Source organism: Grammomys surdaster, unplaced genomic scaffold (genome assembly GCF_004785775.1).
Source record: "Grammomys surdaster isolate TR1022 unplaced genomic scaffold, NIH_TR_1.0 150, whole genome shotgun sequence".
NCBI lineage: Eukaryota > Metazoa > Chordata > Mammalia > Rodentia > Muridae > Grammomys > Grammomys surdaster.
The window spans coordinates 9,309,211-9,328,617 of NW_021604608.1; the positions used below are offsets into that span (position 1 = coordinate 9,309,211).

At 38.7% G+C, this 19,407-nt stretch overlaps 1 protein-coding gene across 1 annotated transcript in view; it reads left to right on the plus strand.

Annotated features, from left to right (window-relative positions):
- Positions 1-18,153, plus strand: part of Stim2 (stromal interaction molecule 2) — a 128,742-nt gene extending 110,589 nt beyond the window's left edge. The window contains exons 5-12 of the mRNA XM_028765239.1: positions 658-773; positions 2,573-2,750; positions 3,416-3,593; positions 7,956-8,123; positions 8,796-8,896; positions 9,168-9,406; positions 13,906-14,179; positions 16,720-18,153. Coding sequence (XP_028621072.1) covers positions 658-773; positions 2,573-2,750; positions 3,416-3,593; positions 7,956-8,123; positions 8,796-8,896; positions 9,168-9,406; positions 13,906-14,179; positions 16,720-17,197 — 1,732 coding nt within the window. The 3' untranslated portion in view covers positions 17,198-18,153. The remainder of the gene's footprint in view (positions 1-657; positions 774-2,572; positions 2,751-3,415; positions 3,594-7,955; positions 8,124-8,795; positions 8,897-9,167; positions 9,407-13,905; positions 14,180-16,719) is intronic.
- Positions 18,154-19,407: the final 1,254 nt, after the last annotated feature.

A 19,407-nucleotide genomic window follows, 5' to 3' on the forward strand; every position in this document is an offset into this window, starting at 1 on the left:
TATCTTTCCCCTTGTTTGAGGCAGGGCCTGTTTGGGATCAGTGTGTACACACACAGCAATTTAGCAGGCCCTCAAGCTACTATTACTACCTCTACCTACTAACCCGCCTAGGAAGTGAGTATTAGGTGAATCCCTCCACCCTCAACGTATGCAAGAAGGCTTCTTACCTTCGATTTGGTTTTCAGTACACTTTGTTCATCTGAAACAGTTGAACACTGAGTGTAGTGAGAGCTTTTCAGCTGCTGCTATGTGAAAGCTCCTGAAATAAGAACTGTTTTTAACATCTACTAAAAATGTTTAGTAAGTCTCGTAGCAATTTTACTTTTCTGTGTGTGTGTGTGAAATGATAGTGAAATGCTGACATTAGTTAATTATTATAAAATATTTTCAGTTTCATAGACTTCACAATTTTAGTGAGTTATAATAGAAAATAACTTCAGAAAACAGTAGCTGGTCCATAGAGCGGCACAATTATTAGCCTATAGAAGACTTTCAGTAGCTGAGTTATGAAATTGTTTCTGAAGTAGTGCGCTTTAATACAGATGAGCTTTCAACAGTGATTATCAGTATGCAAACTGGTAAACATGTTACTCTTGTACTGAAATTTTTATGCTGGAAATACTTTGTTTATGACATTTTTTTTATGTGTATATACAGGATAGCAGTTCATGAAACTTCATTTATGATTTCCCAGTTGAAAATCAGCGACCGGAGTCACAGACAGAAACTTCAGCTCAAAGCACTGGATGTGGTTTTGTTTGGGCCTCTGACACGTTAGTATCTCTCTCATTCAGTGATACAGTAGTGTAGTCTGCCCCATCCCTGTTGAAGAAAACAGACAGTTGAGAGGAGCAGGCAACCAAGAAGAACCATTCGCTAACCATGAAGGAAATATGGCTTATAGGATGAGCTCTTCTGCCATAGAAACAGGAATTTTCAAAACTAGTTACTAATATGAAAAGTTGTGAAACTGTGGCGAACCTGAGAACCTCTCAGAAGCAGAAATCTAAACAGAGCCCTTGAGACTATAGTTGTCTGCATTGCATGTCTTGCATGGCACGTGAAAGCATGTGCTCTGGCAATACGGAACACATACACATAAACATGGGCGCACCCTGGACTTTATAGCCTAGCAACTTGAGATTTCTGTAGAATTCATCTACTGGAAGCATGCAGCATATCTTGTGGCAGGAGCAACAAGTGTATAGGCAGTATCTTAGTTAGGGTTACTACTGCTCTGATGAAATGCAATGACCAAAGCTAGTTGGAGAGGAAAGGGTTTATTTGGTTTATACTTCCACATCACTGTTTATCACTGAAGGAAGTCAGGACAGGAGCTCACACAGGGCTAACACAGAGGCCATAGCTCTGGTGACAGAGCTAACACAGAGGCCATAGAGGAGTGCTGCTTACTGGCTTGTTCCTCATGGCTTGCTCATTCTGCTTTCTTATAGAGCTCTGGACCACCAGCCCTGGGGTGACTCCACCCATAATGGACTGAGTGCTCCCCCAACAATCAGTGATGAAAATCACTAAATGCCCTATAGACTTGAATATAGCCTGGTCTTTTGAAGACATTTTCTCAATTGAAGTTCTCTCTCAGATGACTTAAGCTTGTGTCAGAATGACATCAATCTAGCCAGGAAAGAGAATTCACCACTATAAATTACATTTCCTTGGAGCCCTAAAATACTACATTCTGTTTCATTAGCTCTCATGTATCTCTCTTCTAATTAGTCCCTGGAAAGTTGGTATATATTGACAGTCAGGGCAAGGTTAAAAGGATATTTGAGTAGAGGTTTTATGTTTTACATTCCTGAAGTTAGTAGCCTTTGTGCCTTCTGCTTTACATTTGCAGTGCTGAATTGACATCGTACCTGGTAGGTTAGAGAAGAAGGACCCTGCATTTCATTTTCTCTCCTCCTAACCCCTGTATCGCAGACAACTGTCCACCTGGTAACTCATTATAGCCCTTGAACCCAGGGCTTCTCAGTTGTGTACATGGTGGAGCAGTGGGTAATGTTCATTGTTAGTAGAGGGTTTGAGGGAAGAGATTTTCCTGTTGATTGTATGTGCTCAGGGATATTCCTGGCCTCTGTTCCCCAGCACCTCCCTGTGTGTTAACATAATATTGTCATGTCTATTTGGGGTGGTGGTGGTGTTATATCCTTTAACATTATGGATATATTTATCGCCAAACTACATGCCTTATGGTGAGTGACTGATTCTCCAGTTTGTGTCTCAATGACAGTGACCTGGCCTAACTGAAGGAAATGGAAGCAAGTTATGAGATCACTTTACTCTGTGGGAGCTTATTTCAGTAGCATGGGATTGATCAGAAGAAGGCCTGGTATGGCCATGTATATTTTTCTTTGCTTTTCTGAGGTCTTGTATATTAAGTAGATCAAATAAGCGTACTGATTGTTGGAAGAGTTTTGATTTTATAAAGCTACAGTTTGTATCTGGTGGAAGGAGGTAATATTTAGTTTTGTTTGCTTTGGATGTCTGCTTTTCTGTATATTTATATTGTATTACACTCAAAAATTAATTTAACTATCTATTTTTTTTGTAGGCCCACCTCATAACTGGATGAAGGATTTTATTCTCACAATTTCTATAGTAATTGGTGTTGGAGGTTGTTGGTTTGCTTATACACAAAATAAGTCATCAAAGGAACATGTCGCAAAAATGATGAAAGACTTAGAGAGTCTCCAAACTGCAGAACAGAGTCTCATGGACTTACAAGAGAGGTAATGGAAGCATCTCACTCCACACGGGCAGCATGGTGGACGGGCGTGGTGGCTCCTGCTGGGGAGCCTGGCACTTGGAAGGTGAAGCTAGGAGGATCAGGTCAAGGTTGTCTTTAGCTGAATAGCTAGTGAGAATCAGGGTCAGCTTGTGCTACTAAGAACTTGTCTCAAAAATACAAAATAAAACAAAGTTTGTTACGAAAATCAGTCCTAACTCTTGATGTCACATAAGTAAATATGCTTGTGAAATGTTACATGAGTATGTATGTAGACATTCATTTTAGGTTAATGTTCATATTAGGAATACATGCTTATTTCATTTTATATTTTTGGAGAATTACAGTTTGGGAATAAATGTGTAGAAGATCATAGGGAGATATAGGTAGAATATAGTTGAATTTTACTTTCCAATAGATTTAAATGTTTATAATTTTTATTAAAAGTTTTTTTTCAGAGACTGTTTTTTGTGATCCTTGTCTTTTGAGCCCAAGATAACAAAATATGGCCAAGTAGTAGGTTGCCTGATATTCACCCTAATTTAAGATTAATAGAAATAGTATAAATTCTGTTGTTAAAAAGTATATTGTTTGAAACAATTTTTTTTCATAAAAATGAAATTTTGGATACTTAAGTGAGGAATTTCTAAAAGTGTATTGTTCTCTAAGACTTGAAAAGGCACAGGAAGAAAACAGAACTGTTGCTGTAGAAAAGCAAAATCTGGAACGGAAAATGATGGATGAAATCAACTTTGCCAAGGAGGAGGCCTGCCGGCTGCGGGAGCTGAGGGAGGGCGCAGAGTGTGAGCTGAGCAGGCGCCAGTACGCGGAGCAGGAGCTGGAGCAGGTACGTTCTTGTGGACGTGGCCCTGCTGCTGCTCAGAGGGGCTGGCCAGGGTTTCCTTTGTCTTCTGTTTTGTTCCATTTGTTGTATCTGTATTGTCATGTATACTGTTCCACAGCTAATAAAAAATAAATTTTTAGCATGGACCAAATTCATATTTTAAAAATAGCAAAATGGTAACCGGAAGGTGAAGTTGCCAGCTTGTTTCTTCTTCCATGCAACGTTAAGTCCTGCTAGACTCATTGGCTGGAGTTCACATGAGGTGTTTATTTAGATCTGTAGTCAGTTTCCGTTTCGAATGTCTCCATGTAAGATAAAGGACATCTACTTTTGAGCTTCTCTAAAGCTGCAGGCTGCAGATGTTAAGGATTCTATTAGTTCTCCCTTCCAAACCTGTTAGATGGTTTTAAAACACAATCTGCTAAAGTCTTCAGAGTATCTGCAAAGATGTCCTTCCTATGTCTGCTTCCTCCACTCAGCTACTCAAAATAGGATGGAGTAGGCTTTCAGACATTTCACAGTGCTGTGGAGAAGGGAGGAGTGTAGAAGAATTTCATGGCATGCGTGTGTATCAATTTCCTGTCCCTTCAGAGACCAGTTACTACAAGCTTGGTGGCATAAGTAAATGTAGATTCATTATCACTCTGAAATGTGTCTGCAAGGCCTTATCCTACTGGAGCCTGTGTTTCCTTGCGTTTCATAAGTTGCCTGGAATTCTTGTCCTATGGCCCTTCTTTGTCTTCAGAACACATTCTAGGTTTTCTAATGACATCTCATTAGATGACTTAGCCGTTCGTTGACTGAGAAACTAAGAAACCAGATAAGGATTGGGAGACTTGTTCAGAATTAATCAGTTGTAAAGCAGGGGCCAGAATTAAGTATTCTGCCTCACTGTTCACTGCTTATATACTGCTGCCTTTCAATTGATTGTCAAGTAAAAGATCAGAATTATATGATGAGTTTTAATTGCATCCGTGGCCACGTGCATCGATTGAGCACTACTGTTTTCTTCTAAGGTGTTCCTTTGGAGAATTTGTCTGTCTGAAGTCTGGTCCTCTTTTGTTGCTATTGACTACACATCTCTCTTGAAATAACATTTTAAATCTCATTCCCTTGACTTAAGTTCATTAAGCTTGGATCTGGTTAATTTTTGTGTTTTTTTTTATCTATTTGTAAGTTTTTTTTTATATAAAGTTTACTAAAATGTTTTAAAAAAACTATTAAAATTGACTTTTAGATGTATTTTGTAGTTATGTCCCTCTCACTGGCAAACCTTTCTGTTCAGGATTATAGGAAAGAGTCAAGATGTTAGCAATAAAGGCCTATCTAAAGTTATCTGTGTCCAAGAACTAGGTATACCCTTCAGGGTCTCACTAAAACTCCCGCCTGATGTTTTCCTTGTTCCAGCACTACTAACAGCTTGCTAGCTCATCCCCTAACTTTCCTATAAGAAGGAAGTAACCCAGAAGAACTAGTCATACTTTTTGTCTTATTAGCATATGTAATTACCCTCCGCAGTGGTTTTATTGTGCCGGTTTCATCATACAGAATTAATGTGTTTCAGCCCACCCTCCCCAGACACCCTCTTCTGTCCTCTCCTGTACATCACTCTCCCACCCATTCCTTCTGGTTTCATGGCTTCACCTAATTATTTTGATTGACCCAGTGAGTTTGATCTGGTTACTTTATGGAGTCCTTGAGGAAGGAGTACTTACAGAAGGAAGCATGAGCTGACCAGTGGCTAGTAATGATAATGTCTGTTCTTCCCTGAGTGAACATTAACTGCCTTAAGAACAGTGTTTGAGAGGTGACTGCCTCTCATTTTATCTCTGGTTCTGTTATAGAGAGCTCTGCATGCCTTTGTAGACCTTAAGGTCAAGCAATGTGGTCTACCAAAACACAATCCTCATGTCATCCTGAGGCAATCAAAGATGGCATACAGGAAAACAGTGGTCTTGTAGGAAGAACTCTACCCAACTCTAAAAGTCAATTTTAATAGTTTTTAAACTATTGATAAGAAACACCACCTTGAGTAGTCAGTGTGCAGAAACCGTTGCTCCTATACTCAGGGGCCTCCTCTGAGCACTGCCTCTTGTGCTACATAGAGAAGGCTACAGATGAGGAACAAGGTTGTGTAACCACTTCCATGTGTTACACAACTATTATTCAACAAAGGCAAGATTTTGTGTGTTTAATTTCAAATCTGTGATTTCCTCTACTGCTGTTTAAAGCTTCATTTACTGAGGAAATAAATGATTAAACTGGGAAATTAATTTATGTCTATCCATACAGTAACCTAAAATTGCATATAATGTGAAACATATGTCCCCATCCCCAGTAGAGATAACTGCAAAAATCATCATATGGTGTTATTTTCCTTAAATAAAGACTTTTGGGTAACTAATATCAGTTTATATTTTACATCAATGATTTTGCACCTAAGAATTTTATGTTATTAGTATAAGTCTCAGGCAGTGATCCTCAGAAGTTCATGGGCTTCCAGCAAGTCAGATCCGTCAGATCATGGCTAGACACCAGGTTTGAGGTATGGGGGCTGTTTCTTTCTGACATATTTCTACTATTTTTTTCAATGTTCCAGAAGGATATAGTTTTTAAAGCTTAAATTCATTTGTAAATGCTATCAACTAATTAGACTCTGACCATTCTCATGATTAGCAACATCATTCAACTATGATTTTGATCAAATAACAAAGGTATGAATAATAGCTGCTGAACAGTTACTAATATGGAATGGTCGTAAATTTCACATTATTTAAGTTACTTTAAACATTGCTCAGCCTCAATTTATGCCCCATACAAAGTTTCTGTGCAAAATAATTTAACTATTTTAAGAGGAATTGATGGAAAATCTTTAGGATTGTGGAGAGTAACATGAGTGAGATGTGTTGAGATTCTATGTGTAGTATCCTGAACATTTAAATTACACTGAATTTTTAGTTTCAAAGTCTTGGGAGAGAAAAGGCTTGCTGCAGTCTGCTTGTGGTGTTCTGTAGGACTGTGTGTCACAGGGCCTGGTCTCAAGCTCTTTCTTCCTGAGAGATAAGCAGGGACACCACACAGCTTAGCCAACCGTCTTATTAAATTCACACTGTCTCATGTACATTACACAATGAATCACATCAGGTGGTGTCACCTAAGAAGTTGCTTCTACTGAAAAAGCCTTATTTGAAAAAGCCTTTTTTAAAGTCCCAAGTTGCCCCCCCCCCATTTTGGTTTATACACTGTGTGTCCTGTTGTGATTTCTTTTTAACTTTGGGGTTTTAAAATATTTTTCTACACTGCCCAACAGCTGTTCTATTTCGTTATCAAAAGTTTGTGTAGTCCTATTCTTAGTTTACTCTGGCAAACAGAAAGGTTTATTTAAATAAATTGGATTTGTTCAGATCAAACATTCCTGTGCACTTTAGTTTAGAAATGGAGGGAGTTTCAGTTACCCCAGTTAGCTTTGAGGGCGCAATCACTCTGCAGTTATGGGCTGGGCACTGGGATCAGTGTTCCATGGTGCACCCATGGCTTTGTAGGAAGGTCTTAGTTATGCACGCCAGTCCTACCACTCTACCTAATTGTGAGTAAGTTGTTCCAAGAACTGACTCTCTGTTCTTTCTTTGTCACTTTCTAGGGGGCTTCTCTTTATATATATTTTTTCCTTAGCATTTATTACACTTAACACATCTGACATCTTATTTCCTTTATTTAATTGGCTGGCCCTTAAATAGCATTTGGGAGTAATACTTCATCCTTACAGGGAAAGCAATGCATAATTTCTCACAGGGAAAATCAAATATATTCTTGGCCAGAATTGACTTTCTTGAAATTAACATATAATCTAGTCATGCTTAGTGTCTACTTGCTTACAGGAACAGTGGGTGATCTAGAAAGGGTGGAACAGGCTGTAGTAGGAGAAGCACAAGAAAGAACAGATAGGACATCAGGAAAGGAGAACTAGAAAGTCCACTCCGTTTATGTGGGTATCCTAGATGACCAAAAAATGCACTGTGCGGAAAGTGTGATCAGTAGCTTGTATATTTCCTAGATTGTTCTCTTTTGTGTCTGATTTGTCTTAACTTGACAGCTATAAAATACAAAAACTAAATATTTCCACTTTTTGTATGTGTGTGGACACAAATGCCCCTTCTCTAGTCTGTGGGTTAAGCTTTGCTTAGTAAATTTACCACGTACTTAAAGTCAGCCCTAGTTTTGAAATAAAAAGTATGTTTAGATTTAGGGACTTGAAGAGGTTTTTGTAAAGTCCATAATTGGATTGGCTGTTTGTTTGTTTGTTTTGGCACCAAGGTTTATTTCAGCCGTTTCTTCCTTTGTGTTTTCTTCCTGTGGTCCTTCCAGGTCCGCATGGCTCTAAAAAAAGCTGAAAAAGAGTTTGAACTGAGAAGCAGCTGGTCTGTCCCTGACGCACTACAGAAATGGCTTCAGCTAACACACGAGGTTGAAGTACAGTACTACAACATCAAGAGGCAGAATGCCGAGATGCAGCTAGCCATCGCTAAGGACGAGGTAGTCTCCTATTCATGATCAGTCCCTTAAAATAAAACACCTCAGTAAAAGCCTGTCTTGAAGATATTGTGTTAAAAATTAGAGTCTGTCATGTAAATTGACTCTTGCAATTATTGAATTTAAAGTAAAATTACTTTCTCTAAAGAAGTGCATATATAGCTTTCAAAATTACCTTAGCATCCTTGAGAATTGTGACTATTACCACTATTGTAAACGTTTTATACGGAGCTTTTCTCCTCCAGGTTGCTGCCTCATATCTGATGCAGGTTAGTAGTTACTAGAAATTCATGTTTGCTGTTTATTAAATTGTGTGAAATAAGAGTAAGTCTTAATCTGAATTCTGGAAAAAATGCGTAGTTGAGTCACTAACACCTCATTGCTGTAGGATTTGGTTAATGTCTTTCTGTTGGTTTTAATAGAAGATTCTGGTCTTTTGCAGCTGTAGAAATATGAGAAACAATTCTCTAGAACACAGCTTTAAACGTCTTTGACTTAGGAAAGCATGCTTTCTTTCTCATCTGTTTTCTTATTTTGAAAACATGTCTGTATCTTGGCTAATAATTTTCTACTGGTTTTATGATTGTTAATAAAGTCAAAATCAGAATCAACTCCATTGGTTATATATGTAATCATTTTCCTAAACCTAGCTTTATTTTTACCTTTTGGGTCTAGGCAGAAAAAATTAAAAAGAAGAGAAGCACAGTCTTTGGAACCCTGCATGTTGCACATAGCTCCTCCCTGGATGAAGTAGACCACAAGATTCTGGAAGCCAAGTGAGAATGCTGTTTTGTCTGTCTGTCTGTCTGTCTGTCTGTCTGTCTGTCTGTCTGTCTGTCTCTCTGTCTGTCTGTCTGTTCAGCTGTATATTATGTAGTAATGTATATTTAATCAGTGAAGCATATATAATGACATAATTTATACTGATTCGGAAACTGGATAATTTCTTCTCATCAGTCAGTTTCCGTGGTCTCCTCCTGTTGTTTTAATTTCAGTATCATATTAAAGACTTTGGTTCGATAAGTAATTCATCCATTGACTTTTCAGGAAAGCACTCTCTGAGCTGACGACGTGTCTGCGAGAACGGCTCTTCCGCTGGCAGCAGATTGAGAAGATCTGTGGCTTTCAGATAGCTCACAACTCTGGGCTGCCCAGTCTCACCTCCTCTCTGTACTCTGACCACAGCTGGGTGGTGATGCCTAGAGTCTCCATTCCACCTTACCCTATTGCTGGAGGAGTCGATGACCTAGATGAAGATACACCCCCAATAGTGTCGCAGTTTCCAGGTGAGGGCTCAGTGAAGAGTTCAGGAAAGTGTTGGTTCCGTTTTTAAAGTAGGTGCCTGACATGACCTTTTAGGTGTGATGTACTTTGAATCTTATGGGGAAAAGTATATTCTTTGCTACTTCTTAACATTTTTTTTCTCTCCGAGAGTACTATATGAGATAGTCTCATATATATTCTTCATATATGTTATATATTGTCTTAGAAATCTACCTGATTAAGAAGCATGAATAAATTTACACAATTTATCACATATTTATATTTCAACAGTTATCATACATATATCACTCATTGTAGGAATTTGCTTTTGAACATTACTTACCATTAAATTAAAATGGGAGTCACATACAAAAGGCATCAAAAATACAGCATTATGACTGCCGATGGTTATATCAATGACATGCTGAACTCTGAGGGAAAACTGCAGGAGAAAGACAGTTGAAGGCAGTGTTGGAAGCCGGATTTGGTTGCTAGCTCTGCTGTAGTCAGCTCTTGACTCTCCTTCAGCTTATGATTTGTTCCATTCCCAAGACTTTTTTCTTCTTCCCTCCCTCCCTCCCTCCCTCCCTCCCTCCCTCCCTCCCTCCCTCCTTTCCTCCCTTCTTCCTTTCTTCTCTTTCTGTCCTTTTTTTTTCTTTGGTCAATATTTTTGTTTTGCTTTTCAATGTATTCTTTTAATAGTGTTACCTTGCTCTGCTTAACTCATGGAATACTGAGTCTTTTTGCCTTTAGCAAAATAAAATGGTGATTACTTATGAAACCTTAGATGTGATATGTGTATGTGTATGTATGAAACATTATTTACACATACACATAAGTAAGATGTTCTAGTTGTTTTAAGATGAAGCTTGCTGTGTAGCTCAGGCTAGCTTCCTGCCTTACCCTTCGGAGTGTTAGGATTGTACATGTATGCCAGCGTGTTTTTTTTTTTCTAGAGTGTAAGTCCTTCCAGAGGAAGCTTTTTGTATGTATTAATATTGCTTAGTTGTATGCTATGCTTTTGGGTTTTACTTTGTAAAAAGAACATCTTGGTAAGATAAAATGTGAATGCTTTAACTTTTGACTTTCTGCAATTGCAAATGTTTTTAGTTTACAGGCTTTTTTGTATTAGAAATTATTTGAAAAATTCTTTACTCTTAATCCTGCTTGCCTGGTCCATTTTTCCAATACTTATGACTTTTTTACAGTGTGAATAAAATGAAGCTTTGAAGAATGGAGAACTAACTCTATTAGGTTAGTTCTTGGTTGACTGACACCTCAAACTCTTAGATTTTGAGGACAATCAAATCCTCTTATCTGAGAATTTCCAGTTTGAACTTTTCTGTTCAATGGTGCGGCTTTCCAGAGACTGAGCAGTTCTGATTGTATAAGAGAGTTGTGATCAAATCAAGCTCTTAATCTGACAGATAATTCCCAACCAGTAAAGCTGCTTTTGTCATTTCTCTAGCTTTAATTCTGTTAATGGTTTGGTGGAGTGAGGAGGCAGTAACTCTCCCAGGGAGAGGAGCAGTTTGTAAGTTTGGGGAGCGCCTGAAGCAGGTGACCTCATGTGTCTCCTTGTCTGGACTGCGAGGTGGTGATGGTTGAGCTGCGTCTGTATTCAAGCTGACTTGCAATCCAAATTTGTTTGTTTATTGGTTTATATATGGACTCTTATATAACACTGAATCATAAGTGCCTATTTGTTTGAAAACTAAACCTTTTAAAAATAGTTTTTCTTTAAAATATGTAATTGTTGGATCAACTTCCTTAACTAATAAATCTTTTCCTTGCCTGTTTTAGAAGTACTTTGGGGAGTTTGGAGATGGCAAAACTTTCTTATTTTTATTTATTTTTATTTATTTATTTTTTGGTCCAATAAAAGAAAATACACTAAATGTAACTAATTAGCATATATTTTAAATAACTGTGGTATTATACATAGACATTTATGCTTGTAAATGTGAAAAAGTACAAGAGCTGGTTTTAGAAATTAATCTGATGGCTCATAGAATTGGAGAGCTGTGCCCCCACCTAGTGGCCACACAGTGGTACTCTGATTTGCTTTGTTACAAGAGCCTAAGTCCTGGACCTTCTAAAATAAAGGCTGTTACCTGAAGTGTACTAAGGTAGGATGAAGGTCCTTCATTTAAATATCTCTTTATTGGTTATGTATTACTTATGCTTGAAGTAATTAGTCAGGAAACATCCTTGTTGCATGTAAATAACAAAGGAAAGATTCTAATGCACATAATAAAAGTATCTGTAGTTTTACGTGAAGGAACCTCACAAACTGTTAATTGATAGAGTTATTGTGAGTACAGGAAGAGGATAGAATTACCCCTCCTCCCCCAGTTTTTAAGTATCTGCTGAATTTTTTCAGAGCAGAATGTAGTAGTAATGTATTTCAAACTTCTTCTAAAGCCCTTTGAAAGTTCTTAAAGTCATTGAAGACAATGCCCACCCACTACAAAAGTAAACAAGGCGTCTTACTTGTTTTCTGAAATGAACCACACCGTCTGTCTTTAAATCTTGCAAAGTTCTGTTATTTTAAGCCCATTAGAATGTGCTTTCTTTACATATGTAATATTCAATATATACCATTACTGCACTTACACCATCTACATGAGTATCATCAAATTATAGATATCATTTTTCAACCTCCTTGCTCAAAAATGTGCTTCAGAGTTTTTCTGTGTTTATACAACTTAAATTTACTGTGATTGTTTAACATGAGTCAACCATAGCTTGTTTATATATTTAATAACATGGGTTCTCTCGTTTCCCACTGAGACTCCTTGTATATTTTTCTCTTAAAAACAATAGTAGAAACACAGATCCATATGTTACGTGTTATACACCACTCTAAGAGTTTCTCTGGACCCTTGGAAATGAGTTTTGATCACTGGGCAAGCATCTCCTACTAGTCATGGACAAACTCCCTTCAAAGGGGTTTTGTTCATCTGCACACCCAGTGTTTATGAGTTCTGCTTCTGTCTCCTCACTCATACTTGGCATGATTTGAGGATTAGTTCTGCAGCCTGGATGAATACCGCACTATTCCTAAACTCACTTCATTGATAGTGTGGGGATGTGTGATCCAGATGTGTAGCCTGCCTCTTTGATCTCTTTTATCCCAGACTCTTACATGGTTTGCTGTTGCACTCTGCTTCCCTCCATCTTCCATCTCGTTCTCTCTCACTCTCACCAGTTAGGAGCTTCAAATAACGTGATTTAGAAGCTCTTCATTTGGTGTTAGTATTCTCTGCTGTATTCTCACTGTTGTTATATTTTATTCGTTATTTAGAAATAATTATCCGATTATCATTCTGTTTCACTTTTCTTTCCTTTTTTGTTCTTTTTTGAAAATATAGCATTGATTAGTATTTTGTTAAGCAAATTAGAAGTGAGAAATTGCATCTTTGGCAGTAAATGTCCTTATTGACACTTTCACTGAAAAGTAATAGTTAACTAGATAATGGTGTAAATTAATTTCATTCTGTATATTCTCCAAAGTGTTTTGAAGTTCCTGGTGAGAAATTTGTCCTCAATCAAATTAGTATGCTTTCTGTTTAGGTAATCTATAATTTCTGATTACTAGGAGAATGATTTCATTTCTTGTTGTTCTGTGGTTTCATCATAATATGATTGGCAAGGCAGAACATCAGAATAGGAAAGGTCAGAACTCTTGATTGATTGTCAGCTGGTTCTTAGAAGTAGACTCGTTCACTGTGATGACAAGTGGGCGGGTTGGCTAGAGCTGAGTCCTAGGGTAGAGACCATTGATGTGCAGTCTGAGGCCTGTTGCTCTCTAATGGCGTGAGCTTCAGAGTTGGTTGTGTAAAGGCTGCTGTGACAGCACCTCCTTTCCTGGTGCTGTGGAACATGAAGAATGCAGCATCCATCAAGAGCCAGCTTGAGAAGGCTGTTCTTGGGCTGCTTTAGTGCGGGAAAAGAAACTGAGGATGAGTCTGTTCCACCTGCATGAGTCTAGCTTGAGATATGCAGTAGGCACAGGGAGACCTAAGACAGAGGCTTCATAAAGACCTGTGCTCAGGAAGCAAGCTTTGGTTTCAGCTGAGAGACTGTGTACAGTCTTTATTTAAACCTTCTTAAAGGTCAAACAGGTTGTGATATGTTAAGACTATCCATTGATACTTTATACTCTTTTTAATCTCCTGATTCAGTACAAACGTTCATAAACAGTTTATCATTCCTTCTAAGTGAGTTATATTGACTTTAAATCTAAAAGTTATTTTGAATAATACTTTAAGTCATTGTTTTTATTTAGTAGTATTAGATTTTTATAGTAAAACCACTTAGTTTTCCTTCTGCTACCATTTTATTACATTTGTATTGATTGCTGTTTAATTTTTCCATTGGTGGTAGAGAATGGCAGTTGTTGATACAGTTGCTAGAATAAACATTAAACCTGATATTTTACATTTCTGTACAGGTCTGCAAGAAGACAGTTAAGGAACATTGGTGGCTCTGAGCATTTTCATTGGCTTATATTTTTCAGGGACCGTGGCTAAACCTGCTGGGTCTTTAGCCAGAAGCAGTAGCTTATGCCGCTCTCGTCGCAGCATTGTGCCATCCTCCCCACAGTCTCAGCGAGCTCAGCTTCCTGCACATGCCCCTCTGGCAGCCCACCCTCGGCACCCTCACCATCCCCAGCATCCCCCGCACTCATTACCTTCCCCAGACCCAGACATTCTGTCTGTGTCAAGTTGCCCTGCTCTGTATCGGAACGAAGAGGAGGAGGAAGCTATCTACTTCACTGCTGAGAAACAATGGTATTGACGCTTAATGTAATAAGTATGGAGTGTGGCCTAAGTGGGGCTGAGGGACACATGGGTGTGGGAGTGGCAGCAGTGCCACAGTGTATTCATGTGAAGTCAGTGGCTTCACATGACACCTGTTTGTGGACCCCAGTTCTGTATATCTGACCTGCATCTGACCTGAGTAGGTTTTCTGCTTAGTGTATCAGGGGCTAAATTCAAGGTGCTGGCCAAGTTGGTTCTCATGTGGAATCTGGAGTCCCCTTTGAGCCTCATATTTGTGGCAGAATTCAGTTCTTTGTGGTTATATTGCTGAGGTCTTGTTTCTGTGCCACTTTATGCATGAGATCTGATTGTTTTCAGTTTCTAAAGGCCACCCACCATTGCTTGTCAGGTGACCTAATCTTCAAAGCTGGTAGCAGAGACTTGCCTTCTATACGTCCCACCTTAGCTGCCTTAGCTGCTCTGCTTGCCTGGATAATAATCTTCATGGGTATCAGTGAGTTAAGCCCGTAGAATTTGCAGCTCCCTTTTCCTCACACTCATATTTCATCCTGTGAAGTTTGGAGCTCTGCTGCTGATAGGTTGTAGGTTCTGTTCTGAGATGTAACGTAGATGCTAATACATGCTGTTGACTCAGGTCTCAGACTATAAGCTTGTCAGGGGAAAATGTGTATATAAAATATAACGTCTTGGGCTTGAGTATATCTGTACACTATGCCTGGAATTTCAAAATAATCTATTGCTTCCTAGCACATAGGGAGTTTCATTTGCCCAGGGCTCAAGAAAATGTTGAGAACCTAGTGGAGGGAATGATAAAAATCAAATAAACTTCATGACTAATTCCTTTGTCACCATGAGTATACCAGCACACAGTCCCTTCTGTCTGAGGGTGCTAGTGCATTGTGAGGCCCGTGACTGTCGGGAGCTCACGTCTCAGTGCTGTTAGTGACAGAAGAACTCTTGTTTTCTGATTTTGCCACATATTAGTACTGGGGTTGGCAGTCTGGGTGGCTCCTTACAGCTGCCACATGGCTCTGGTGATATTACCATTGGATCACTTTTCCCACAGTCATCTCACTGCCTAGTTAAGGTTATTTTTTAATTAGCAGACAATCTCTGAGGCCTGTTCGTAAGGAAATAGTTGGGGTTTGCAGTCCCACTTCGAGTATGAATTTAATGCACCTTTCCACAGGAAGTCTGTTATGATTAGCATTTTATTGATGTTATCTTTGTAGTATGACCACAGTCAGGAGCACGGTGACTCCTTAGCTTTACCTCTAAGTTGTTTTCCTGTGGTTTCTGGAAGATGGTAGAGGACACCAGAGCTGCCCTGGTCCACAGAACCTTTCCATCATGGAAAGTTTGTTAAGTTCTCATTTCACGTAGCATGTCCGAACTTCACAGCAGCCTCATAAATATGAAAGGAATCTGACTTTAAGGAACAGCTCTGCTGCTTTCCTAGTAATTGCTTCTACTGTTAAGCTGGCCTTTCTGTCTACATATTCCACACATAGACACTCAGTTAGCTGTCTTATCTTATTGTAAAATTTACATGTATTCAGCTACATGTTACTACAGAGAAAATAATGTAAATGTTGTATATCATTTCCAAAGGAAACGTGCTGTAGAAAGAATGCACATTTAAAAATACATAACCCGGGGCTGGGAAGACGACAGCTCAGCAGTGGAGAGCACTGGCAGAGCTTTTAGTTTAGTGCAGTGTTCATATTTACTCAGAAAGTTATTCTTCATCAAGCTCATAGCTAAACATTAGTGATTAAAATTTCATCTTTTCAAACATATACTGGCAATTTTTTGATTCAGAAAGAAAAATAGTATTGAAGGAAAGTAAAAATCAAAAAGGCTTAAGAAAACTCAAGACGCAAACATTTTCATCTCCCTGAAAGTTAAAGAAGGCATAGCTTAATTATAGTTTGATTCTTATAACTTGTTTTAAATTAACAAGTTTGGTGCTGGAGAGAGGCTCAGACAATACAGTGCCTACTGAATGAGCACGAACGCTGAGTGTGGTTCCCTGGAACCCAGGTAAGAGCCGTGTACAACCACACATTTCTTAGCTCCAGCAGGAGAAGGGATGGAGACACACAGCTCTCTAGCTCATTAGCCAGTCGGCCTACCTGAATTGATGAGTTTTAGATGAGAGACCCTATCTCAAAAAATAACATGGATAGCAATCAAGGAAGATGCTCAGTGTTGACCTGTGGCCCACTCTTGCAGACATGAAGATATCCACATGAGTGCATATATCCACACACATGCGTGTACACACACACACAAAAGCACATATACACAGAAATGACAGGCTATATTAAAGGAAAACTTCTCAAATCTTACATACATACATACATATATATATATATATATATATATATGTATGTATATATATATGTATATATATATATAAATAATTATAGCATATCTCTTTTTTATAATTGAATAAATAATGAATGGAAGTTGATTTGGTAGAATATTTGCTGGTACTGTTAATAACATGTAGCTCTAAAAGTCTTACCTCTATCTGTCTCGTTCAGGGAAGTACCAGACACAGCTTCAGAATGTGACTCCTTAAACTCTTCCATTGGGAGAAAACAGTCTCCTCCTTCAAGCCTTGAGATATACCAAACATTGTCTTCTCGAAAAATATCAAGAGACGAGCTTTCCCTGGAGGATTCTTCCAGGGGGGACTCCCCAGTGACAGCAGATGTCTCCCGGGGCTCCCCTGAGTGTGCGGGTCTGACGGAAACCAAGAGCATGATCTTCAGCCCTGCAAGCAGAGTGTACAACGGCATCCTGGAGAAATCCTGTAGCATGCATCAGCTCTCTAGTGGCATCCCGGTGCCTAATCCTCGACACACATTGTGCTCCTCAGCCGGCAACGATAGCAAGCCAGTTCAGGAAGCCTCAAATGTTTCCAGAGTAAGCAGCATCCCACATGACCTTTGTCATAATGGTGAGAAGAGCAAAAAGCCATCCAAAATCAAAAGCCTTTTCAAGAAGAAGTCAAAGTGACTCGGCTGACATGATGGAATTCCATTCAGGTGGCATCTGTAAACTTTTGTCTCCCACCCTCCACTCCGTTTTTATTTTAATTTTAGGAATGTAACTCCATTGGGGCTTTCCAGACTTGATGCCATAGTGGAAATGTCCTTAAGGGCAACTGTCTACTGTCTGCTTATTTAACTGACTACGCAATCAATTCATCAAGTCAGATACTACCGAACAGTCATCGAGAGGAGGCAGTTTACAGTTATCTCCGCCTATTTATTTCTGCATTGATGTTAGTGATGTATACACAGCATTCTGTTGAAGGCCGATATGGACTTACAAGCTTTAATGGACTGTAAGCCAGCATGGGCTTGCAAAGTTTTCTTGTTTACCAGAATATCTTCTTATCTTTCCACAGAGCTGTTTCCATCATGGACTAAATAACTTAAAAGAAGTAAAACTGATTGCACTACTGTTTTCCAGACTGGAAAAAAAAATCTCTGCAAGTAAAATTGTATAGAGTTTATAAAATGACTATGAATAGGGGACTGTTTTCACTTTTAGATAAAATGGGTTTTTAAGTAGAAACTAGGGTTTCTAATTGACTTGATTTCTGGAAATGAAAACCCACACTTTTATTATGGGACGCTTCCTCAAATGCATTTATTATTATAAAGTTTCAAGTCCTGCTGTAAAGACCATGTTGTTTTGTTTTCCCCAGGGCTTTCACTGTGATTTACTGCACTGCAGGCTGTATGATAAAATATAAATAATGTAAAGACAGAAGGCTCTTGATTCCTTATACAAGTGGAAGAGTAAAACTTGATCGAAGGACTTAAAACATTCACATGCTTAAACTGCGGTAGGGGGTGTGGGGATTCAGGCACTTGTTTACAGACTTTGAATAAATGCAAAGAATTTACGGTTTGTGAAAAATTTGTACTGTGGAAAAGATAATAAATTGGAGACATTATTGTGTGGGACTGTGCTGATTTTTGTTGATAACACTCCACTAAAAAACACTGTTTTCTGGAAAAACATGTAAGCTGTCTTGCTGCTTAATTGCAGTACAAGAAATAGTGATGTTTTGGAACTACGTTGTCAACAAATTTCTTTGTTTTATATTGTTTGTCATATTTTTATGTAGTTTGAAATGTTTCAATGTTCTCATATCAAGATTAACAAATATAAATTTATGGTGCATTTAGACTGTGTTGAATGAGTTTGTGAAGTTTGGAACTGGTTAGATACTAGGCTAGTCTGAGAGTAGCCCGAGGGCAGCATCGCATAGGACAGCAATGCAAGTTTAGTTTCTGCTTCCTTAGCTCTTAAGAGCTCTGTCTGAGTTATCTGGAAACACAGTGAAGATGGGTGGTTGGGTGAAAGCAGATACATGTTAGCTAGAGGTTTTCATTTTTGGCACTGGCTAATATACATCATATCTAACTCAGTACTATATATCTGGGCATACTGATAGATAAGTAAGAAGTCCCCTTGAGATTGACATAAAAGGAATGCTTTATTTATAATCTAAATCTCAAAGTCTCCAGTATGTTGTGATTATTTACTTCCATTGGTCCCATTGTTACAACTGTCAGGGTCTCTGGGACTGATGACTACCAGTCAGCTCCTAGGAACAGCAGCTGTCTGTCTGAAATTAAGATGCTTTGCGCAGATAAGGTAAGATAACATGAAAGGTACAACTCAGAGACCACTCTGGGGTTCTACTGGAAGGAAAGCAATTGTCCATAAAGAATTGGAAAGTGTTCAGGAAACCCTCAGATTTAAAGGGGATGTTTAATCTTTGTCATGGCTGGACCAGAGACAGTCTCTTTGGAAATTGTAACAGAAATAAGGGCTTTTTAGTTTGATGGATAGAAGAGGTCAAAGCTACCGGGGCATGGATTGAGCCAACAGAAGGCTTGTTTGCGAGATTGCTCATAGCTGTGGTTGGTAGGGCATTCTGGATCAGAACCAGGTAGAAACTGTGGGAGGTTGGGCTAAGAGTGTATGGGTGGCCTTAGGGAAGGAGTGTACTGTATACCCAATTACACATTTATAAACAGGCCCAACCAAGGGATATTTACTACTGCATGGTGTGGTATTTATCTGCATTAATAACAGTATTTGGGAAAGAACAGAAATTCAGAGAAAAGAATCTAGTTTTGGAAAACCATTGTCGTTTCTGTATTACATCACATACGAAGTGTTGGGCATTTCTGTAAGTTGTACAT